This window comes from Sphaerodactylus townsendi, linkage group LG02 (assembly GCF_021028975.2).
Source record: "Sphaerodactylus townsendi isolate TG3544 linkage group LG02, MPM_Stown_v2.3, whole genome shotgun sequence".
In the NCBI taxonomy this organism is placed as follows: Eukaryota; Metazoa; Chordata; class Lepidosauria; order Squamata; family Sphaerodactylidae; genus Sphaerodactylus; species Sphaerodactylus townsendi.
This window is the reverse complement of record NC_059426.1, coordinates 77,864,688-77,889,067: the sequence shown is the minus strand read 5'-3', so window position 1 is coordinate 77,889,067 and position 24,380 is coordinate 77,864,688. Positions and strand designations below refer to the sequence as shown.

The 24,380-nt window shown below is 42.1% G+C and overlaps 3 protein-coding genes and 1 long non-coding RNA gene across 9 annotated transcripts in view; 2 read left to right on the top strand and 2 right to left on the bottom strand.

Moving 5' to 3' along the window:
• Positions 1 to 2,510, bottom strand: part of PNPLA2 (patatin like phospholipase domain containing 2) — a 52,415-nt gene extending 49,905 nt beyond the window's left edge. Inside the window, exon 1 of one of the 2 annotated variants that reach the window (XM_048485879.1) lies at positions 1,977 to 2,510. In XM_048485879.1, the coding sequence (XP_048341836.1) occupies positions 1,977 to 2,163 (187 nt within the window). In that variant the 5' untranslated portion in view covers positions 2,164 to 2,510. The remainder of the gene's footprint in view (positions 1 to 1,976) is intronic. The other variant, XM_048485878.1, reaches the window with a different exon arrangement.
• Positions 2,389 to 18,522, top strand: LOC125426971. The gene is made up of 3 exons (XR_007243611.1): positions 2,389 to 2,983; positions 6,671 to 6,770; positions 18,349 to 18,522. It is a non-coding gene; the product is annotated as an uncharacterized LOC125426971 (long non-coding RNA).
• On the bottom strand, positions 11,764 to 20,533 carry RPLP2 (ribosomal protein lateral stalk subunit P2). Its single transcript, XM_048485880.1, has 5 exons — positions 20,396 to 20,533; positions 18,750 to 18,873; positions 16,426 to 16,474; positions 12,424 to 12,519; positions 11,764 to 11,882 (listed from the first exon to the last, which is right to left on the bottom strand). Exons 2-5 carry the CDS (start codon positions 18,870 to 18,872, stop codon positions 11,806 to 11,808), a joined length of 345 nt encoding a protein of 114 aa, XP_048341837.1. The 5' UTR covers position 18,873; positions 20,396 to 20,533; the 3' UTR covers positions 11,764 to 11,805.
• Positions 20,534 to 20,606: 73 nt separating this feature from the next.
• The window catches only part of PIDD1 (p53-induced death domain protein 1), a 30,803-nt gene continuing 27,029 nt past the window's right edge, over positions 20,607 to 24,380 (top strand). Inside the window, exon 1 of one of the 5 annotated variants that reach the window (XM_048485876.1) lies at positions 20,607 to 21,339. The gene's annotated coding sequence lies outside the window, so the exon portion shown is untranslated. Of the gene's footprint in view, positions 21,340 to 22,996; positions 23,118 to 23,214; positions 23,236 to 23,298; positions 23,674 to 24,380 lie in introns of those variants that run through there. The other 4 variants (XM_048485873.1, XM_048485874.1, XM_048485877.1 and 1 more) reach the window with 4 other exon arrangements.

Here is a 24,380-nt window from a genome sequence, read left to right as displayed (position 1 = left end):
ATCAATACATTCACTTACTAGAAATATAAGTATGTTGGTATCAAAGTTATTTCAACACTAGATAGGAAAAAGATTAATACACAAACAGTTGCAATATATTTCCTGGATTATTCTAAAAATGGAACATTTTTGCATTTGTCACATGAAACCCAAACACAAGGTCTTCCTTATAGCAACAAGCACCAGTAGAGCAAGCCACACCACTCCTGCAGTGGAATTTGCGGGTATGGGAGTTGAAAATATGAAGCTGCACTGTACTACCAGACTTGTGGTCCATCCAGTTCAGCCCTGTCTATTTTGACTGACAAAATAACATATGATCCAACACGTATGCTCTGCCATTGACTGAGGCCCTTCTAAAGTTTAACTATCTACACATTGAGAGATGGAAGAATCTCACACTACTCTCAAGAAGTCTAAAAAAAACCCATACTAGCTGACAGCAAGTCTGGCACATGGGAAAACTAATGTTGTTCCTGTCCTTATTAAATGCACTTACAGTCTGGAAATACAGTTTGGAAGCTAACTGCATTGGAGACTGAGAACACACAGTATGATCTCCAAATGCAATCATGATAATGGGAGTCAGAAAGAATGACCAGATTCAGAACTCCCCCCTCCCTGTCCCAAACTATTCTATGGAGTCCTTCTATAAAAAGCAGTTCCTGATTCCATCCCAATAATCTCCAACATAAGTACAAGCAGGTACCAAGTCTCTGACAAAGATGTCTGTCATTTCTTATAGTCAATGCCCCCCTCTATAAAAAAAAGTCTGTCTGAAATGAGAAGGAAATAATTAATCATGGTTATTAATCTTCTTGCAAAACTAGTGTGATGATGTGGCTGGTATTCTTTAAGTCCTACTACAGTTACTGGGATTACTGGGAACTAAGCATTTTAAAGGTTGCAGTTTGTCACGTATTTTAAAAACATCAGACAGAAACCACTGGAAGACACTAAGAAGTCATGCAGGAAATCATTTTTACCTGAAAACACAATTCCATTAATGTTTTAAATAGAAATGACATTGCAGACTCTGCTTTCTTTTAGTGCACACAAGTATAGAAACAAACAAAAATCAATAACCTAATTTAGACAGTACACTGTCTTATTTGTATTCCAGGTGCCTGAAGCAAAGACAAGCAGACAGACAGAGAATGAGAACAAGGGTAAAAACGGAAGCCTGGACTTTATGAAATGTAAACACTTACATGCAGGAATATTTTAGGATTTTGTTGTTCATAAAAAGCACAGTGACAAAATGCAAAGCTTTTATTAGATGCCCACTTGTAGAGCACACTTTTTATCAGGTATTTCTGAGGCATACTCATGCATAGATACCCAACACAATAATGACACACACCAGAGCAATGTCTTCTATGAAGCATGTCTTCCATAAAGAAGAGCTCAGACCTATATATCTATATATAGATAATACTGAATTAAATGGGCCAACAGACTGATTCACTGTAGGCAGCCTTATGTCTATTTAAAGAAGTCATTTGTGGGCAAAATGATCTTTTTCAAGGACTGGTTGGAGGAGTGTAAACAGTCACGATCATAAAACCAGATACCCCTAAGATACTAGAAGCAGGCATCTAGTGACACCTCAAACATTAACAAAACAGTCATGAAAGTGTTACTCAACTCCTGTATAATTCTGCTGCTTCAATCTAACTGCGCTACCCTTCTGGAAATTGCTGTCATAGGATGTGGGAAGGACATTATTCTAGGAAGAAGCCTTGCTGTCGTGCAAAGGGTTAAGCTAGAGAGCTGTGATGCGGACCCATTTCACAAGAACAGAGGAGCCCAGGGCTCAAGCTCTCCCCTAACAAAGGACGGATTAACTGTCCAACCTCTGGTAGGAGGATAAGAACGGGAAAGACCCCCGTGCTAGATTTCTGATGGAAGGAGCCGATGCTGCAAAAAAAGAAATCCAGTGACACTGTTGTGAGGCGCCCGGGTTCGTATCTTACCCAAACAGGCTCCAGTGACCAGAGCGGTGGCTGTCAGAGCTCCAGCGGATGCGCCGTAGATGGTTTTCGCATTGGCGACCAAGAAGGGCGCATGCTCTTGCAGGCAGCTGGCCACCCCGATGTGGTACACCCCCAGGAACCCGCAGCCCGCGAAAGAGATATTCCAGGTGGAGCCCAGCGGGAACATCGCCTCCCCCCCGCCGCACGAGCCCTTGGGGAGCTGCGCCACAGCCAGAGAACTCGGCAGAGAAGCCCCTCCTCGCCTGGTCCGAGCGGGCGGCGGGCGGCGGCTGAGTTGAGAGGCCACCGGCGGTCAGCAGGCGCGCTGTCGTCCTCGGCCCCGCTGGCGGACCTAAACTGCCCTTTCGCCGCCGCCGTTTCCCTCGGCGAGGTGCCCACCGCCTCCTCCTCACTCGGCTCTTTCCGCGCCTGACCGGCGAAAAGCAGAAGGAAACTATTATATGGAGTGCTGCCTGCACGGAGGAGGAGCTGCGGCTTGTCACCTTCCTCCCTGACGTCAGCCGAGCTGCCCGGCTTGGCTAATGGCTGCTGGGCAGAGGCGACACCGCCCCTGCAAGGGTGGCACCCGAAGGGAGGGAGGGAGGGAGGGAGGGAGGGAGCACCCGGCGCAAACAAACACGAGCGGGTCCCCCGACCCGTTTCCCAGAAAGCGGGCAAGGAAGCGCGGTCCGAGGTGGCATCCAAGGAGGGTGGCGCGCAGAGCCGGCTTGGGACTGTTGCTATTTAATGATGGCACTCGACCCAGTCACGTTCTTGTTGAGCGAGGCCGTGGCTGCAATCCTGAGGACGCTGAGTGATCGCCGCGGCCGGGGAAGATGTCACTCCAGTGATTTCTGAGTAGACCTCTTCAGGACTTTTCCCGCTGTTAGCTGATAGAGTATGGGACGCAGAAAAAAATCTGGGGGTCTCAACATTTTAGGAATTTTTGCATCCCTATTGCATAAAGGAAAACAAGTTGGAAGATTTCCTGTGGGGGATGGATTTCTGTAAGTGTAGATGCACGGTGCCAGGGAATGTGTGACATGACATTGTTTTCCTATGTGATTTTGGCAGTAGAAACTCAGAATAATAGAGACCTATACAGCCCCATCTAGAGCTTCTGCCATGGACAAAGTGATAGGATCTCTGTTGGTGTTTGTAGCGTTCTGTGCGGAGCCAGTAGTGAGGTAACCAGGGAAAGTTGTAATCAATATGAATAAACAAATATGGTAAAATAATGAGCTGACTTGTGCTTCACATAGATCCTTACAGTTAAACATTAAATGTAACTGGGAGAGAAGACACAGGATTAGATCCTGTGGACGAGATCCTGGGGGGTGAGGAGTAGGGTAATGTTTGCCAATTTCTCCTTGCCCTGGCAGCCCTTTAGTTTCTTCTACATGCTGCTCTTGCGGGTCCCTGTCTCTCTCATGAGCAGCATTTCAGGGACCATCATTTGGGGCTGCATCCAGAAAAGGGAAGCAGAGAAGTCATGCTCCTGCACACAAAATTAATTTACACATGTCTCAACCCTTGGTTGATAAATAGCATGGTGGGAACCCTGCTGATATTTTTTGCTTGGGCCCTGCACTGGACAGTTGGCTTTAGCACAGAGTCCCCATGAAGCCCTTGGCTACTATTTTAAACTAAAATGCAAGTGGTGAATGTTTCAAACATTCGATTTTTATGTTTATCACTAAAAAAAACAAGAGCTGGAGCTTTACAAATGTGGAAATGTAGGTTCACAGCTTTACTATTAAAAGCCTGGAGACTGCTGGAGGTCATCAGGGGTCATTGCCTGGAGACTGGCCATCATCTAATAGTCTGCTTGAGAAATGACTTGACAAGTGTTCAGGTACTGTAGCTCCTGTTCAGTGATGCAGGTCCCATATAGCAGCTGTGGCAGAGGGTTTCAGTTGATGCACCCTCATCCAGCCCTTTACAGATCCCAGGTATTAATTCAAAGTGCCTACTGCTTCCCAAGCAGTAGTTGGAAAGGAGTGATCGAGCTGAGTATCATCAGTGCACTTATGACTTCTGATTTTCCAATTGTCCCTCCCCAGCATGTACATGTTAAACAGCATGGAAGACTAGATGGACCTTGCCTCCCCTGAAGGCCAGAAGTCACACAGCAGAACACCATGTTCCGAGACCAGCCTGGCAGAAGGCAGCAGAGCTAGTTCAATTGCATTAACATTCCACCCTGATGGCCTGGGAGGAAACCATAAAAAGATAATAAGAGCTGTGCTGCCAGCATCCTGTCTTACACAGTGATCAACAAGTTACTCTGGAGGGCCAACTGCAGAGCACAGAGGCTGAGGCCTTTCCCTGAGGTTGCTTCCTGGTACTAGGAATTCTGAGGCCTATTGTCTCTGAGCTTGAAGGTTCCCTGTAGTCACTGTGGCTAGTAGATGTTGATTGACACTATATTCCCACAAACGTCTCTGTACTCTATGCCCATAGCCATCACTACATCCTCTGGAAGCCTGTTATACATTTTAATCACTAGCTGAGCAAATGAGTATTTATTTTTGTCTTGAATGACTGATAGCACAGTGATTGGTACTCTTAACATAACTGCACTGAAAGATTCAGGAGAACAAGAAGAAATTTGCTGTCCCTGGTGGGTGACTACACCAACCATCAAGGTGGGCAACCAACATGATTTCCAACAAATACCCAAACTGAAAAGGATTAAAACAATTGATCCTGACCATAACCTATTTGTACCTATCAATTTAGGGAGAATGTATGATGCAGAGAGACTAAATGATGCAGAATGAGGCCTAACAGAAAATAAACCATTAGTTTCTGCCATGGGTCTTAGTGAGACACTATAGGATGCTTTGCATAAATTATTACAAATTATTTCTTCTTCTTTTTTCCCAACTGCTCTAATTAGATGACTGAGGTAAAGTGAGTTAAAATAGTGTACTGAGAAGACTACTCCCTCCAGAAAAATTCTGGACTTATCTTTAAGGATGTACTTCAGCTTCTGTCAGGGATACCATTTCTTAAAGACTGCTGGAGTTAGCTCAAAGTCTGTAACTTTATTATGAAGAAATCACCTTTATGGAAGTGACTGCAATGGAATGGGAACCAGTTGTTTCTGCTAACTTTTCTGAAGTCTATGGTGATTCTGAAGAAAGAATTACTTGGAATTTCTTACTTTATATTAAGTATTTCCACAAGTTGGAATCAACCAATTCTGAATTAATAGCCATTAACTGGAGAAGTAGATGGCATGTTGCAATCACTTGTGTTTGCTATGAGGTGTGACATATGGTTTTGAGAAACTCAAGTCTGAAACCCTGGATATATATGGAGTTAGTTGCATTGTATTCTGAACTGTGCCATTGCCTTTTAAATGGACAAGTGGGACTACAGCAAAATGAGAAGCTTCTGCATTATTGGATGCTTTCACATTTGTTAGACAATGGCTATGGGGGTTATTTTGCTACATAAGCTGGTCTCCTCATCATTGGTTAGATTCCATTATAAGTAGATGCCACCTTGTAATAAGGATTTCTCAGTTATGATATGTGTTTTGACATTGCTGGATCATTGCATACAAAACCCAAACAAGAGATGAAATGTAAAAAATTTGGAAGAGCTCTGTTTCTATCTTATAACACCCCCCCCCCTTTCCTTACGAGTAAAGTTGGGCAAACCTTTTGCCTTGATTGAAATTTGGTGTAGCCATTGGCAGCCACATAAGATGGTTTTAGGAAGTAGGGCTGCCAGTTGGCCATCCTTGGCCTAAAATTCAGTTAGGAATAGGAAGTACTATATGTTTATTGATTGTCTGGTTAAGCCCTAATAATACATGGTATTGGAAATAAGATAGTAACTGGAAATGGTGTCATGTTCTGTTCCGTAATAATGCTGAATTTTTAAATTGAGATTATCAACTGTATGTTATAAGTTGTGTAATACATATGTGCACAATCTTATAAAAAACATTATTTTATTGATTCAAATATAAACTAGCAATTCTATTGACAATAGACCATGTATTTCCCAGCACTGCTATTTCTTTTTAATTTACTTTCATTCCAACTCTCTGGGACAAGTGGTAGTATATTTAAATGAAAGTGCCATGTATAGGATAAAAGTTCCTGGTTTTTGCATGGTAAAACCATTCCATATAATTTTAATCCTGGACCCTGCACTGCAGAAAGGACTAGTACTTCCATAGATCTGAGGGAGACCCAGTTCAGATCTTTCTCAGCCAAAAATCTTAATGGGGTGACTTAGAGCTCCTTAAAGAAAGGGTGAGATAAATGCCTGATCCATCTGAAAGAACTTTGACAGATCCTCAGCTGTATTGAGAAAGACCACAATCACTTTCAGTTTATGACAAATTAGTTATTGGGATGAGCATTTTAATCCTCTCCATAAATTAACACAGCATAATGAAGAGGGGACATAATCTGCCTGAAAGATTCAATTACCATGTGTAAAGTGGATTATCTGCTGTTAAGCAATTTCAATGGAATTATACACTCTGAACTGTCCCTTTTCTCTTTGATCCACTCCTCTTCCGTGCCTGTGCTTGAGCATTGCGCAAAAGTGCACTTGTACTTGCTATTTGTGAATCAGCTGTTGGTTATTCAAGTTAAATGTTTTGAGATTTGCAAACATTTAATTACAATTAATTACATGTAATTTTATTTACAAACATTTAATTACAGATTCTCAGAAAGGTGGGGAGAGGACCTCTCTCTCAAATGCCTTGATTCAGAACAAGGGGATGCACATGTCACCACCTTCATCTGGCACCACCTTTATCTGGTACTTTGTCTATTCAACACTCTTTAGCTGCACTGTCAGTCAGCACTCATCATGAGGCAGTGAAGATAAGACAGAAGTTATGTTTGTAAGAAATAAAATCTAACCAACAATAGAGTGACAATCTATCCTGGATGGGATAATAATACCTAAAAGAACTTTGTAGTTTAGAAGCATTCCTAATCCTACCCTGCTATTTGAGAAGCAGGTAGTGGAGACAGACTGGAGTGCTGACTGTTGTGGGTTTTCTGGGATGTGATGTGGTAGCTGTTGCTCCTAACATTTTGCCTGCATCTATGGCTGACATCTTCTGAGGCATGTCATGGTAAGATGTGTTCTTCTTCATGGCACAGCCTGGAATGCCTTTTTCAATTTAGACTGTGATCATTCATGGCAATGATCTCTGGACTCAGTTACAAATTGACTCCTGTAACATGTTTTATGGTGGGCATCTTTGGAAATGGTTTGGAAACTAGAATCCAAAGTGCTGATGTGGAGCTTTAAATCCTTAAAAGGCCCTGGGACTGCCTTGCCCATATGAGTCTGCTTGTAGCCCAGTGGCACAGCAAGCGGGGCACATGAGGAGAAAATTAGAGCCCCGGATGCCACTTCCTTGGGTGCACATTGTAGGGCTGCACCCCCATTGCAGCTGCACCCCAGCCCCAAACTCCCTGTGGCATTCAAGGCAGGGTACAGTTGAATGTTGGGGCTCACCCCACCCACAAACTCCACATGAAGTTCAGGAGTGAGGCCAGCTGGGCTCACCTAAATCTCCCCTTGATCTCCATGTGGAGTTTGGGAGTGGGGCAAGCTGTCCCTGTGGAGATTGGGGGCGGGATGGGTCCATTTGATCATGGCCTCAGTTTGCCTGGGTCCAGCTTTAAATGGCAGGCTTCTTCTAGCCTGCCATTTAAAGCTCGAGCCAATCCTCTCTGAAACCAGGTTCAGACTGAGCACTGGGGGCTGACCAGCTCTAGCTCTGAACTGTTGGTTACCCCCTCAAAGCTTCACCTCTGGTCAGGTCAACAATATGAAGCTAGAGCTGGTCAGTGCCTGGTGGACTCCTCGTGGAGCTAGTTGGCCCCACTTCAGAACTCCATGTGGAGATGTGGGGGTGGGGTGAGGCCAGCTGACCCCACTCCTGAATTCCACATAAGGCATAGCTGTGGGGTGGGGTTGGAGCACTGTGCCCAAGGTTAGCCCCAGGTGGTATTTTATAAAGCTATGCCCTTGTTGGATTTCTCTGCACTTTGACTCCATGTGAGGTGAAATTGATGGGGAGATCAGATGACGCTCTCATTGTTGACCATCTAGGGAACTTATACACTGTCTTTTTCTGGAAGGCCTTCAAGGGGACTAAACCCACCTCCAGTCTTGATTGTTTTATGCTGGATTTTAATTAGCATATTTTTTTAAAAAATCATTTGCTTTTAATGCTGTTTTGTTAAGTCATGGTGTGTGTATTTTGATTATTGTTATGTTTTGTTAGGCTACTATCTTATCATGAGAGAGGGAGCATATATATTTAAATATTTAAAATATTTCTACCCTATCTCTCCATTAAAAACAGAAGGTACATAATCAACCAAAGAAAAACAAGAAATACAAGCTTTTAAGTGGTCAGAATAAAAAATTTTAAATACAGAACCCTATGTGCTTTTTCTAACAGGCATCGTTAAACATGTAAGAGTAAAACCAGCTAAAAAGTTTGTGTATAAGAAAAGTATAGTTAAGGTGCTGCTACAGAAAAGCCCATGTCCCTGATCACTACCTATCATATATCCTGAAATTGAGGGACCACAGAGCAGAGCTTCCGTCAAAGGCTATGGCTGGTGGCAGGATGGTATGGGAGCAGCCCTGTGAATCATGTCTAGAAACACATGGCAGTCTTCAGAGTTCTTTTAAATGTGGTAAGACATGTGCCGCCACAGCCTGACAGGAAGCTCACAGTTGGAGCTTGCAAAGTGTCTGATAATCTTGCTATTGCCTACTGAGCCAACTGAAACGTCTGAAGTGTCTTCAGGGACCGCCCCAGGGAAAGCATGTTACAGTAATCTAACCTGGGTGTGATCAGAGGCCATGTGGCCAGATATTTACTTAGGTATTGCCAGATATTTACTGAACACAAAATTTGAAGTATGCACATTATGAATCTGCTGAACTTTCAGAAATTGTTATTTTGAAAAGTATCTATGATAGGTCAGAAAGGAGTACTTAGGCCAAGTACTTATGACAGGTCAGACACATTCCTATTTTTTCAATGTTATAGAAAACAGGAATTTTGTACTTCTTTTTCTTTGGTTCTAATAAAAAGTATTTATGTAGATTGCTTTATGCTTATAACTGAATATTTAGTCAATCTTTGGAATTTAAACATAGAATCCAGTTTCTTAGAATTGCTCTCTGATCTTCTGCTGCCCACTATAGTTTTAACACAACAGTACTGGATTTTTATTTTTGTCCTATTAAATGTGATAACCTATCTCAACACAGAAAAAATGCATTTCCTTACAACATACTTTCTAATGTATTTAAGAGAAGAAAACAGCAGAGGGAAAGAGGCATAGTCCTCTCCAAAGATTAACTCCAAATGCTACTTTACAATTTTATTGAAATATTGTGTCTACTTATATCACTGCTTCCCTCACGTGTTCATGCGCAGAACACTCAAAACTAATGGTAGAGCTGTGTAACAATTTTTAATATTCATAAGCATTCGCAGCTTGTTTGACTCACACAAAACTTTCTTACCATCTAGAGACAGCTCTTATCCTGCAATCTGAGGAGTCCATAGTTCATTACATGTTTGCCTTTATTGTTTGACCAAAGTACCTGCAATTCTGCTTTGCGTTTCTTTGCTCACGTAGAATTTCTCATCTTTTCCCCCAGGAGGCAGAATTTTGTGACCACCACATTTATTATTTCTTACACTGTTGAAGTCTGTTGTCAACCCAATTATGCAGGTTTCTATAGTGGCTGGAAGTGAGAACCACCCGAAGGACAAACTGGTTTAATAAGTCAGACGTGAGGCACAAGAATAGCATTATTGTACTTTGTTAAATTGTTTTGTTTGGGGAAAAGATCACTTTAAATACCAGTGTGACTGCTTGCACAATTCTTTAGTAAACTTTCCACAGGACTGCTAAACAGTCCTCCACACTGTACCTCCACACTCCCATTCCAGAGCAGCAAGGAATTTGCAGATTCAAGATATACTGGGGTGATCCAAGGTAATGGATAAAGAACTGGAACAATTTTACCCAGGCATCACTAGAATCTAATATGCTAAATTAAGACCCGACAGGTCTATTGTATTAAAAGTAGTGTGCATTTAAAGTTTGGGAGCATCTTTGAAAAAAATAAGCTCACCATCCACACAATGTTTAGGATACATCTCCATCATAAAGAATTCAATACTGTGACATACAGCATGCTGAAGACCAGCTTTAAGAAGTTGGTGATTTCACCAAACTGTTTCATTTGAGTATTCTCTTACTTCTCTGCTACAGCAGCTTTGTTACAGTGCTCAGACTATTTTGGAAAAATTGTTCTTCTCATTCAGCAATCAACTATAAATGTCACCTATGAGATTGTACAAGTATTGCATTTCAGAATCATGGGTCATGAAGCAAACATACATAGGCACCATTACTCATTAAACATCTGGGAGATATGATTAAAATGTGGGGTGTGAGGGTTAGCTCAGCACTACTGATGTGAATACCTTGTCTTAGAGTGACAGGTGGATTACATGCATTTTTCAAACATGCAGTAAAATGTTTTCATAATTTATTGGTTTAGTTAGTGAGCCACTTGGAGCCCATCTGTAGATAAATGTCGTAAATAATAGTAAAAAATTCTGATTTTTTTCAAGATTATGGTAGCATAATCTTTTAAGTGTGGTTCAAGTGTGGATAAATATATGGTGAAATTTCAGAAGCCAAATGGATGGTCAGAAAGACCCCGAGGCACTCTCTAGCTCCTTAGTTTTTTTGTTTCACTTTTGAAATAAGTCACTGGCTTGTAACTTTCTTTTTCCTAAAAAGGTATTAAGCTGCCTGAGTCAGGGTCCTCATCTCTACTGAGGAATCCCATCATCACCCCCAACAGGCACCACAGAAGCAGATGGTTCTCTCATTTAATTACATTTCTGGAGGTGGTAGTTACGCTAAGGCAATGAGGCCTACTTGCAGTGACAACACCCGGATATAAGTGTGCTTGAATATTGCTGATGTTCCTAATATCAATATAAGGATAGGTTGGGATAAGCCTCCCATGGTATCTTCAGCCACAACATTTTCATAAAGAAATGGCAAAAAGGTTTTGTAGTTTCATATTATTTGCAGAAATGTACTTTAATCTCTTTGGCTTTCATATGTAAGTGGTCCTAGCTAAAAGCAACTCACAAGCTATGAAATATCATGATTCATTCATGTCTACTTCCTTATGTTTCCTTCCTTCTTTGCAACATTAGCATATACATTCCATGGTGGAAAAGCCACGACAAAGTCACAGCAACTTCACCGAGCCTGACCATCTGTGAGGAAATCTGATTTTTGGTCAACATCCAGGCCATAAACCTTGAATGACAGAGAAGTTCCTAAAAATTCAGAAGTTAGATATAACTGCAGTGAAAAATAATCAAGCAAAGCTAACCAGGAATCCAGCAGCACCTTAACGATACACAACTTTTATTTCAGAATAAGATTGTATAAATGAACTCTGACTGAAGAAAGCTTGTGCTGGAATAAATGTTGCTAATATTTAAGGTGGTACTGGACTCAGTTAATTGTGTTGAAACATGAAACTCTGAAGTGAAATTCAGCTTTTTCTTCCATGGAAGTATCTCCATTTCAACATGCGACAGAATTCTGCAGTTTTAACAAACCCAGTTGTAAACTGCCATTTCTGAAGCAATCTCAGTGGCTTGTGAACATTTTATGTAGAAAGAAGCAACAAAACTAGTGCCTCCTATGGGTCATGGAAAGGCAAAACATTTTCAACCAAGATTTATTACAGAATAACCCTTAACAAAATTTTAGTCAAACAATCCAAATCCCATATCATCATCTGATTCTTCAGATTCTTCTTTCTTTTCTTCTTTCTTCTCCTCAGCTGCAAATTCAAGTATATTTAGACAGTTAGGGACAACTCTCAAATAGGCTAATTTCATTCCATTTACCACACTGGCACAACTAATTATGATTCAGACATGAACAAAATAAATAAAACCTGACAGACTATACTGCAACCCATCATGCTGTATTAGAGTCAAGTGTATGTTTCTGTAAACCCATTAGACAAATAGTGTGCCAGTATTGCATAACAAAATTAAGCAGGCGAAACAAAAGAGAGTGTCTTGATAGCAAGCATCCACACCAAAATAAATAGATTGTCAGAACTTAACAGAATTTATATATTTGAAATCTGAAGTAGAATTTTCCTTTAACCAACAGCCATTGTCAATCAAACTGCTCCAGAGATTACCGCTGAGGAGATTTATAAATAGACATTCAGCATGCAAAGGCATAAAACTACTTGAAGTACCTATAGTTCAAACTGTACTGCATGTTGAATAACACATGAAAATATCAAGTTTTTGTGAAAAAACTAGCTATGAACACACAACAGGAAAGAAGAAATCAATTATACCCACCAGCAGCAGGTGCAGCACCTGCGGCAGGAGCGGCAGAGCCTCCAGCAGAGACTGCTACAGCCCCACCCACCGGCATGCTGGCAAGCTTGCTGTTACCTACGGGAAATCAAGGAGGAAACATGATATACTATTAGCAGATCCTGTCAAAGGGAAACCAGATCAACAACATCAAGCCATGTAGAGCCCCTTAGCTTGAGCTTAGTGAAATCCATGGGCTTACATGGAAGCACAGAAATGTGAAAGACATCCACAGTGAATGCCTTGAGGCCATTCTGAATATTCAATACTTGTTCAAAACCTCAATCCCCAATACCAGAACATTCCATACTCCATTTCTCTCCCTGTCATTCATTGAATGTTTGGCCCCTTCCGCACACGCAAAATAATGTGTTTTCAAACCACTTTCACAACTGTTTGCTAGTGGATTTTGCCATTCCGCACAGCTTCAAAGAGCATTGAAAGCAGTTTGAAAGTGCATTATTCTGCATGTGCAGAATGAGCCTTTGTCACATGGGTGTCTACTTGCTGATCTCTAATGTATAAAACATCTCAATCAAACTCTGAACCATTCAAATGGATTTTTAATTCTAGAAATCAATTTGTAGTGACAAACTCCTACCAGAGAAGTCCATAAAAGGGCCTATTTATTTAATCAGCGCAGCTGCATCTTATAAACTATGTATGTGACTTCTAGCTATATGCAGAGTATATATTACAGTAATTATGTATTTGAGGAAGTGGCTGAAATGAATGAATGCATGTGAGTGTCGGGGAGGGAGAAGGGACAATTTGACATAAAGGAACTCACTGAAATCAGAAGCAGGCCTCCTGGGACTAGCCTATTCCCTATCACACTACTGTGCATGACATAAATGTACAAAGTTATCTCAATGTGTTCAATCAACAACACTGGCTTTGGGATTGCAATGCTCCTATTTGTTTTTATACTTCTGAGGTGAAAATTCATTTCTATCTGCATCATAAGGCCAAATTAAGCAACAGCTGGAACTGTATGATACATAGGGCCTTGGAGATTTAGATTTGCTACTGATTAATGCGTACATTTCAAAGAAGTTGGCAACATTTCTCTTGTGACCCCCAAGATTCCCTCAGCTTTCATAAACAAGCCAAAAAGGGGGGGGGGGGGGACAGACGTCTGTTCTTAGTTTCTAAGAATATTCTGAATTGGTTCTAAAACATGTTTACTTTTTCAGCCACAGAAATCCCATGTAACTGCTTATATATCTATTCCGAGAAAAGGCATATGCTTAATTTCTTGGGTCTGACATTATCACTTAAATGCACTGCATGTTTTTTTGAACTTATACCAATTTCACTGACTCTACTGCTAGACCAGTCTTCATGCAGAGCTAATGAAGGAATTAATCCTTTATAGTGGAAGCGGAGGGTGGTAGCAGAGGCAGCTAGCTGCTTCCAGCCATCTTCTTCCTCCAATAGCTGCCAATAGTCACCAAAAAGGCAAATGCAGGAGTTAAAGGGACCATACAAAATGGGAGACTTCTGGGAGGAGGAGGAAGTGGTTGAAATCAACCTTTATGCATTTTGTGTCAGCAAAGTCTCTATCAGCGACAGTGGTACGCTTCTTGCACAGTAATAAGGAAACATAAGATCCAACTATCATCAGAACTCTAAAGTCTCACTAATATTGTTAATGGTAACTATTCCGCTATTAACAGGACGCTTTGAGCTATAAGCAAAAGAGCCAACTCCCCGCTTCTACAGTTGCTCTAATATGCAGTTGCTCACCAAGCAGTGTCACTGATAAGAAATGGTGACTTGAAATATTATTAGGCATCATCCTAATATTACCGAATTTATCCTGAAAGCATACCAAATGCTATTGACTTGCTTAATTATGCAACTATGTAACTTTAGAAAAACCAATCCCTTACTGCAATCATTAAAAACATTTCTAAATCAATGCTTGGTTGAAACTGTTAGCCAGAACAGAGCTCAACCAACTTGCCAAGGAGAAGGGTAGGATTCTGAAGACAAATGGCAATTGTTTATTTATTTATATTATTTATAATCCACCTTTCTCACCAGGACTGAAGGCCAATTACAGAGTCAGTACAATCAACAAGATGGGAACTTCCATAAACAACGCAAGAAATAGGATGAAGATTGTAAAAAGTCTGGAACTAACCAAAAATCTAAAAACAAAACAATCCCCACCCCCCAACTGGAGCAAACCATAAGTATTAACATGATTCATTAATAGCCCAATCTAGAGTGGGGTGGAGGGCTGGGATGGCGCCACTCCAACAAAAAAAAAAAGTGAGTGAGTGAGTGAGAGAGAGAGAGAGGGGGGGAGAGGGAGAGAGAGAGAGGGAGAGAGAGAGAGGGAGAGAGAGAGAGAGGGAGAGAGAGAGAGAGAGAGAGAGAGAGAGAGAGAGAGAGAGAGAGGGAGAGAGAGAGGGAGAGAGAGAGGGAGAGAGAGGGAGAGAGAGAGAGAGAGAGAGAGAGAGAGAGAGAGAGAGAAGGCATATCCTCACTGGCAGCTCCACCAGCACATGGGGCCCAGCCAGGCAGCAGAGGCTGACTAAAGTCAGCTCCACCTCTCTGCGCAGCATTCTACACTGGCAGGCCTACAACAGGACAGAAGCAGCTGGTTCAGGCACCCACGTGTCTGGATAAGTTGCCCCTCCACCAGTCCATTTGCCCCTTGTGCCAGTGGAATGGGTACCCAGGTCAGTACAAAGCTGCTCTAGCTGGAGTGGGGTTTGCCCCACCCACCCCACACTCCGGATTGGGCTGCCCATAAGTAAAATTACATAGTACGATCTTACTTACAGCAAATTATCCACAGTAGTATAGACCACAGTCCCTAATCATTTAAACCATTGTGTATAGTGCAACCCTATTACCTGTGCAGATAGTATAACAAGGAATTACTGGTAATTTAATGTTTCTGTTTCAGAGGAGTACAGAAATCAGATTGTTAGAGGACAAAAGAAAAGCTCGAAGAGAATATTCAATCAATGGAAGAAATCAGCATGTTCCAGGAGTATGCAGACAAAAGAGGAAAAAAATGAATGTCAATGGGAGAAATAGTGGCACATTTCAAAACAGTGTAAAGGAACTGAGAGAAACACCTGAAACTTAAAATGTTAAATATAGCCATGTTAAAGTAGAAAGAGAAGTCAGTTATAAGTCCAAGAAGACGACTGGTGAGTCTACCAAATGGGAGACAGAAGAGGAATTAGAAGCAAACAGGCTGCAATATCACCTATTCTACCAAGGAATCTAGAGTCTGTGCAGAAACCTCAGTCTGTACAGCCTCACTGACGGAAGATACATCAAAGACTGTTAAAAACAGGTGTAGACTAAGGTGGTATAGTAACATTGCTTGGTCAGAAACAAATGTAGAAACTACTCTGCTAATATGGCCATTAAAATGCCAGTTTGTTTTTTAAAACCAGTTTCCTTTTCACAGCACCATGTTGAGAACAGCCTTCTTATTGACACAATAAGTGCCCATTTAAGAGGTTTTCCCAATTTAATGTGGTCCACCAGCGAAACCCAGCAGGTAACAGTATAATCCTGTGGGAATTAGGATGGACCCACTACAGTTCATGCACAAAATACTCATTAAAATTCATACATATTAATTATATAACATGTCCTGGATGGCCACAGAGTGAATAAAGACTGGCCTCTTGGCAACTTCAACACAGCAAGATGCTGAAAGCTGAACCTGTGGCACATCAGTCAGGCAACTCTAAACATGTATATTACTATGCCATCACAAGACAATTTGCACAGCATGCTAATGCTGAACAAGCAGAATTATTATTTTGACTGTGGCAATCTCATTTCTTCAAAAATTCACTTTGCTACAAAATGGCTATAAAGCTAAGGATTCCATATTGGTCAGGTACAAAAGGCTGGAGACAGAAGATGCAAACCAGGTTTCTTTCAATCTTCTCCACCTCCAATGCTGAGGTCACTACAGTCTCATCATGATGACATATAACTCACCTTGGGCAATGACATCTTCAATGTTTTTCCCATTCAGCTCATTAATGACCTGCAGGAAGCAAACTGAAAATATTAGAGAAGTGTTCTAAGAATAGGAAATTATAGCTTGATATTTCACTACCTCGATGGTATTGGATTTAGCATTCTGGCTGCAGTATTCTGTATTGTCTGTAGTTTTCAGACAGTCTTCAAGGGCAGCCCCACATGAAATATATCGTAGACATCTAATCTGGGTGTTACCAGAGCATGTACCACAGTTGTAAGATCCTCTCCCCAGGAAAATATATTTTCTTATCAGCCAAAGCAGATACTGTCATGTGTTTATCTGACAAGAGACCTAAGTCCAGGAGAATCCTTAGCAAGATACAAATTTGCTTCATTAAGGGAAGTGTACTCAATCAAGTGTACTACAAAGGTAGATATCTCATTTCCTGGGTCAGACCTTCCCCCTACATGGGGCACCACCATTTTGTCAGTATTAAGTTTCATTTTAAATCCCCCTTTTGTTTTGATCTAAGTAATATCACATATCCCACGCAAAAGGTTTCTTACTAGCTGTTGTGGGTTTTCCAAGCTGTGGTCTGGTAGTTTTTGCTTCTAACATTTTGACTGCATCTATGGCTGGCATCTTCAGAGGCATGTCACAGAGATGCACATCTGTGTCCTTTTATACAAATTATATACTATGGTAGAGGTTTTAAGCAAGTGTCTGACTACTGTGGTGAAATGATTAAAAGTAAACAAACGGAATATGAATCCAGACAAGACAGAAGGGATGCTGATAGGAAAGGTGGAAATCTTGAAGGACAATGAGCTTCCCACTTTTGCTGGGGGTGGTGGGGATTCAACTGACTCTTGCTGACTTGTTTAAGTGCCTAGCGATTATACTGAATTCAGCAGCTGCAAAAAAACACCCTTTCCTCCAACTCAGTAGACTTGACACTGCCAATCTGGCCACCTAGATCAGTGCCACAGTAATATTGAGACTAGACTACTGTAATGCACTCTTCATAGGTCTTCCCTTGAAGTAAATTCAGAGAGTCCAGTTGGTGCAGAAAGCAGCAGCTCAGCTATTATTGGGAGCTAGGCAGAGCATGCATGCTACTCCGATTCTGCAGTCACTCCACCAGCTTCACACCAGTTATCAGGCTCAACTCAAGGTACTGACTATCACAATGAAATCCCTTTATATGAGCACTGATGAAGCTGCCATATTGAATCAGATCACTGGTCCATCAGGCCAGACTGGCAACAGTTCTCCTGGGTTGCAGTCTTTTACCTCACATACTATCACATAACTGGAGATGAAGGGCTAGGCCATGCCAAGTTTAGTATTTGTGCTACCGAAGGGATAGAACATGGGACCTTGTGCATGCCAAGCAGATGCTCTGCCACTGAACCATGGACCTTCCCCTCATATATGCACGATTGCCTCTCTGCCTGTACTCTGCCACAACAGCTTAGTTTACTGGGCACAGCCTCCTGCAGATGCTACCCTGCATATGGGCAAAATCATGTATGTGCTTTGTTGTGGCTGTCACCTTACAGAATGGCCTGCCAAATGAGGTTATGAAGGGTCCTTGTAAAGGTACAAGGACAGTGAGCTATACCACTGTGTACCTTATATACAGTCTGTTGTTGCTACATAATATCTGCATTATTTAATGTGCCATATCAATCCTTAAGCTTTCTTTCAGCTCTACTTTCAGGATTCTGCAATCCAAAGTTTACTGCTTTGTTTCCTGAACGTCCCATCCTGTTTATTGTCATTGTGTTTGACTTTGACTATATAATTCACCTTGAGTCTCAGTGAGAAAGGCAGACTATAAATAATATATATATTGTTAGTCAATCTTATAACTAATGTCTTCCATGCAAACTGAGATTGTATTAAACCTAAATGTTGTTGTTTGTTCATTTCAGCTGTGTGAACTTTGCCTGAACTAAGTTGGATATAAGAGAAGGGTGGCAAGTTATGCATCTTTTGGGACTTTTGAGATAAGGTGACTACAACCAAGGAAACTTTAAAAACCCAAAACAGAAGTATATGTCTTTCATTGGCTTACCAAACAGAAATCAAAAAGATTACTAATAATAATAAACATGCATAGACTTCAATGTCAAATGGATACAATAAACTGCACCCAAATAAACTATACCCATTGCTGATACCTGACTGGGCACAAATCAAGGACGCTGGTCTTTCTTAAAGTGTAAGGAAAAAGTATTTCAATTAGTGTTCTTCCTTCTGAATAATACAGTTGTATTTATACTTAAGGCCAATAAGAACAGTTTTTACCACATTATACATTTATCTTTCTCACCTTGTTCATGCGTTCATCATCTGTTTCAATGCCTACGCTGTCAAGGATTTTCTTCAAATCTTTTGAGCCTGGAGACTCATTGCCTCCAAGAACAGCAAGAAGATAAGCTGCAATGTAACGCATTCTAGGAGAGGAAAAGGAGAATTTTGCAAAATGTACGTGCTTCTTTACACTTACTCAAAATTACATTTACCCTTCCTGTAAAACACAGTAAAATAAGATCAACCATATTGCTTGACCTTTTCCTGCCTTCTGGGGGCATATAAAGGATTGCCCCCATATGTTTATACTTGAGAAACATTTCAAAAATATTGTGCTACAGGTACTTCAGGTGAATAAACTTTAGTTTACGGAGGAAGCCAGCAGAGGAGATGAGAAATGAAGATCATCTTGTTGAGGTACAACAAATGACATTTACTCTTTGCAAAAACCACTGGCTCCTAGATTTTGATTTTTAATCAGTTACCTATAAATACCCAAAAGAGGTTGTGTATGTGAATATTCATACTCAGTCAACCAAATCCTATTATATATTAGCTAATACAGCATGAAACTCCTTGATTGTAGAAATGCCATCAAGTTGCAGTCAACTTATGGTAACCCTGTAGGGTTTTCAAGGCAAAAGATGAACAGAGGTGGTTTGCCATTGCTTGCCTCTGCACAGCAACCCTGGAATTCCATCCAAGAACTAACCAGGGCCAAATCTGGTTAGAAGCCAAAATCTGGTAAAATTGGGCTATCCTGGGCAATCCAAATCAGGGTAAAGAAGAGGAAATTTAAATTGAAGAGAAAATAGAGCATTACTTGGGAGAATTATTTTGAGAAAAATCATGTGGTGCCCTAACACCTGTTTTAAAAGCTCTTCTTACCAAACCACTTTCTTTCTCCTTGAAGACACAAGAAATAAAAGTATTGTTAATTACACGTATAGACCACCACTACCCTTTTGGACTTCAAAATCACCGTTTACAGCTATTTTACCTCCCCCTCCCACCCAGCTTAATGATTTTATGCCACATTGACATTTTAAATAGTATTACATTGATTCTTTTTTGATCTTGCAACTTTACTGGAATGTCTCTATGCAACGGGGGGACAATTTGGGGAGGGGTCATACATTTTGGAAGCCCTCACCCCGGCAAGAACAAGCCCACACGACACTCAGTTTAATCTTGGCCTTCCCATTCCAAAATCACGATACAAGGTAAGGCATCAACACAGAGACGGTGTCCCTCACTTGGTGTTCAATGTTATGAGACGGTCGATGTTCCACGCTGAGTGCGCTGGGAGCGTCTCGTGGGGCAAAGTGGACCCGCAACTGCGAGGGGGAGTTCAGACTTTCGGACTTTACTGGGGAAAAAGGCGAGACAGTCATTTGAAGGGTCGGTGTGTAGGAGCCAGCAGTAAAGTCCAAAAGTCTGAACTTTTTCTTCACCGCCCCCTCGCAGTTGCAGGTCCTCTTTGCCCCACGAGTCCTTCCCAGCGCCGGTTCCCAGGCACATGTCCGCCATGTCGCTCCTCCACCCCACATGGTGTCACTCCCATCATCCCCCGGCAGGAGGACTCGCGCGGGAGATTTTTAACAACGGCGCTTCTTGGAAGCCCCCATTGCCACCGGGGGAAGGAAACAATCCGCACAAACTTACTTTATAACGTGTTTTTTGGGGTGGGGGCAAGAGCCTGCCTGACGTGCGCTCTCTCCGCCACGGCCTCCGCGCAAAAAGGAAGAGGAGGAGTTTACAGTCGGGATTCTTCCTGAAAGCTCCAGCAAGCGGCGTTGGGATTGGCCATAAACGACAGCCAGTCAGAAGCCGAATTGCTCCAAGGCGCTTTTATGCGCTCCCCGCTCCTAAGAGCTCCCGGGTGGAGGAGGGCTTCTAGGGCTGCTAGATGCGTCATCGGGCGTGCTGATCGTGAGACTGATTCCAGTATTTGGATTAAAGTTTCTTTTAACGTTCTGTACAGTGACGTACTTCTATAGTTCTTTGCATTTCTTTCTCCAGATTGAAGGTGGTGTGTGCGGATTTTAAACTTCTGTTAACTCAGTACGTTGGCCCCGGGATTGCGCCTTGCATCACATTCGGGCCTGTTTTCTTTGTTACCTAGAGAGTGGATCCTCCAGGGCTGAATGGAGACGTATGACATTTGTCTCACTACAGATTGTAATTTTCTGCTCTTCCAGAATTCTCCCTCCTCTCAAACCAAGATGATTACAATATGGATGGTATCTTTGCCTCCTTGGCAAGCATTCTTACCATCACCACATCCATCTTCTGCCTAGGATAGAAGGACTTGGATTTCTTTGTTGGAGGAAGGGAGCTGTTGTGGCTTATCTTCAGTCACACAATGAAGACCCTTGTGCTGTGGTAGCAGCTGCTGCCAAAGCAATATTTTTAAACATCTTCATATCCAATCCGAACTCCGATGGCCAATCAGAAACTTTACTGGGCAAAAGCCTTTCTTGACCGTGCCAACTTTCTGAAAACACTTGGTGGATAAAGGTACCAGTGAGCACTGTGGCACCCACAGGCACCACACTGAGGACCCCCACAGTAGTGTATTGTTATTTCAAGAGAAACTTAATACTCAGGTATTTCCCATCCATGCTCACAGCAGTCTTTTTGAACAATTAATTTATGCAGCTCTTGTTTACCCGTGTATCCTTGTATAAGTATCCCTTAGGAGCTGGCTGTAAATATGTGTATTTGTATATTATTTTACAAAATAAATAGAATGATGTAGCTCATCACGTCTAGTAATCATGGCAACTTCAATTGGGAGCATTAATCTTAGTAACAGTCAACCCATATGATTTAAGTCACGCCTGTTGTGGGCATTTTTGGTGAAAAGTTCGGATACTCCCAGTCAGCAATAAATCAAGTTGTAGATCAAATCGCACTTCCCAGACCAGGAAACGACTTGTATTCATAGTTAAACAAATCTGGATTTCCGACTGTTCCGAAGAAGAATCTTTGTCTATTCAGCCTGGACTAACAATTTTGGGAGTCCTTGATGTACATGTCACACAAGCAACTTCAGCTTCTAAAAAGAGGCTGATTTTGCAGCATCTTTTAAACCTATTCAAACTCGCAAAGGACCAAAGTTTCCCCAACGTTCCCAAGAAACAGCAAGTCATTGACTTTCAAGGCTACATAGCAGGGACGTAGGTATAGATTTTTTATGGGGTGGGTTCAGGGGGAGGGGCCACACCCCCACCCACCCCTGGGGGCGTGACCATGCCTCCCCAAGCCCTGCCCCTTGCCTCAGTGCTTATAAAAGCAGCTCTCTGAGGCCAGGAATGGCAGACTCCCCTGCCCCCCAGCTGGGCTCCCAGTCGTCAGCCGGCAGTCCCTTCTGCCCTCCCCTCCGGGCAAAGGCGCAGCTAGGGAAAATGGAGCTCGGTGCAAAATCTGAGTTTTGGGGGGGTGCCCATGGGCGGCCGCTGTGATGCTGGAATCCACCCCCAAACAACATCACTTTCAATGATGTTTCAACTAGGGAGCCCAGATTCTCCTTTTCAGTCCACCTTAAAGGGAGAATCTGGTGTCTCCAGTTAAAACAACATTGAAAGTGAGGCTGTTTGGGGGTGGATTATCCCCCACCCTGAAACAGCATCACTTTCAATGCTTAAACTGGGGACTTTAGATTCTCCCTTTAAATCTGTGCTGAAGGGGGTGGATTTAAAAGGAAAATGTGGGGAAATTTGAAGGGTGCCTGATGTCAGGAGTGCAATTGTTAAGCTAGCAGCACCAAACTTTCAGGGTAACTTTAGGAGACTCTCCTGACGATAACACTCAGTTTCGGTGAAGTTTGGTTCAGGGGGTCCAAAGTTATGGACCCTCAAAGGTGTCGCCCCCATCTCCTACTAGCTCCCTTTGGAAACAATGGGGGATGGGGGCACCCCCTTTTGGGAGTCCATTACTTTGGACCCCCTGAACCAAACCTCACCAAATCTTTGTGGTATCATCAGGAGAGTCTCCCAACACATTTCTGAAGTTCTGGTGCTGCTAGCCTAAAAATGTGCCCCCTGCAGGTCAAAAACTGAAAAACGCTTAAAATACAAAAAAAACCACGAACCGGGGGCGCAGCTTCGAACATGTAACCGAGAACCCTCTCCCACTTACGTCCTTGCTACATAGAGTAACCCTTCGATTGCCAAAGGGGAAAGCATATGAAACGGGTTCCTTGAGCAAGGGCCGAGAAACGACGGACTCTTTAAGAGAAAGGAGCGCCCGGTAAAAGTTGCCTCTTTGCGGCGGCAACGTGCAAACTTCACTTCGGAGGTTTGCAGGAGCAGAAGTTGCTTTGCACAAGCTCTCCCGCAATCTGAGTAAGCGTGATCAGGGCTGAAAGGTTTTCCCAAACCAAGTAAGGGGATTTCTCAGCTGACCTGGGGGAGGGCGGGACACTTTCTTTAAACTTTCTTTCTGGCGTTTTGCTACTTCCTGTGGAAGAGATGTGAAATGGACGTCACAAGTAAAGCCGGGTAAATGCTCTCCTTGTTTCCCGAAACATTTTTCTCTTCGCTGGGGCAGCATCAGGAACGCTAAATAGTAATAATAATAGTAATAATAATTAATTTCCTGATTCCTCTCCTGGCATATGCTGCGAGTCCTACGTAGGTTGTTTCGGGAAGAAGGTCTGTTGTCGCACTGGGTCAGATTTGCAAATAAATTTGGGGATGAATGTAGTGGGACTAACTTATAAATAAACATGTGTAGACTTGAGCTGTGGGAACCCACCTAACTTGGAGAGGCTTTCTTTTGAATGAACGCGTGCAGGATCCTGTCGCACGGTTCAAATCTTTTGGCAAGATGCGGTCTCTTGACACTGGAGTGAAAGGCGGAAGTGTTTGTGAATTTCATCGGTGTTTCACGCAGCCTAATTGTATACTTGCGCTCAGAAGTAAATCCTTTTGATTTCGGTGAGAACTTATATACATGTATTTCAAATCATTTAACAAGCGGTTGTTTACAAGCACCTTTTAACTACCGGTTCTGCCGAAGTGGTGCGAGTCTGCTGAAGCCCACCACTGTTATTTGCAACTTTGGGCTGGAAGCCTCTGTGTTTTTGTTGGGCCCTGCATCCTCTTGGTGACCATTCAAATTGCTTTTCTGGTTTCCAAGTTAGTCTGAAATAACTGTAACAGAATTGCCAAGGATGCTTTTGGACTTCAACCCCTTGCCCTATAATGTTACAAAATAAGGGCTGTTATTACTCATATTCCATGGATATGCTGTATGTGTATTCACTACAGAAATGGTGGTTGCCATTTTTCCCTGACAGAGGCAATCTGTTCCAGAGAGGACAGGCAGATGTGTATTGTTCTTGTGTAATGCTGTTCAATTGCATTGTTTTACGCTATGCAGTTGGCTCTGAATCTCAGCAAGAAATGTGGGGCTATAAATAAATATAAATATTTGTATTCTTAAATGAACATATTGTTTTGTTTTAGTGAACAAGCCATAGTTCCAGCAAAGCCTATTATATTGATTAAAGATCTAGATAAATTGGGTCCCAGTATGCTCCCATTTTTTAAGCAATTAAACTTTATACAATGTCATTTTGAGATTGTCTCCTCTTAAATTTTGCTTCCTTTCCTCAAGTACCAAGTTGTATCTCAGTTTAATC

Excerpts from the sequence above, each read along its gene's own strand:
- RPLP2 (XM_048485880.1), bottom strand. The coding sequence starts at position 18,872 with ATGCGTTACATTGCAGCTTATCTTCTTGCTGTTCTTGGAGGCAATGAG. Across the intron at positions 16,475-18,749 it reads ATGATGAACGCATGAACAAG|GTCATTAATGAGCTGAATGG; the intron begins GTGAGAAAGATA and ends TGCTTCCTGCAG. Across the intron at positions 12,520-16,425 it reads TGAAGATGTCATTGCCCAAG|GTAACAGCAAGCTTGCCAGC; the intron begins GTGAGTTATATG and ends GATTTCCCGTAG.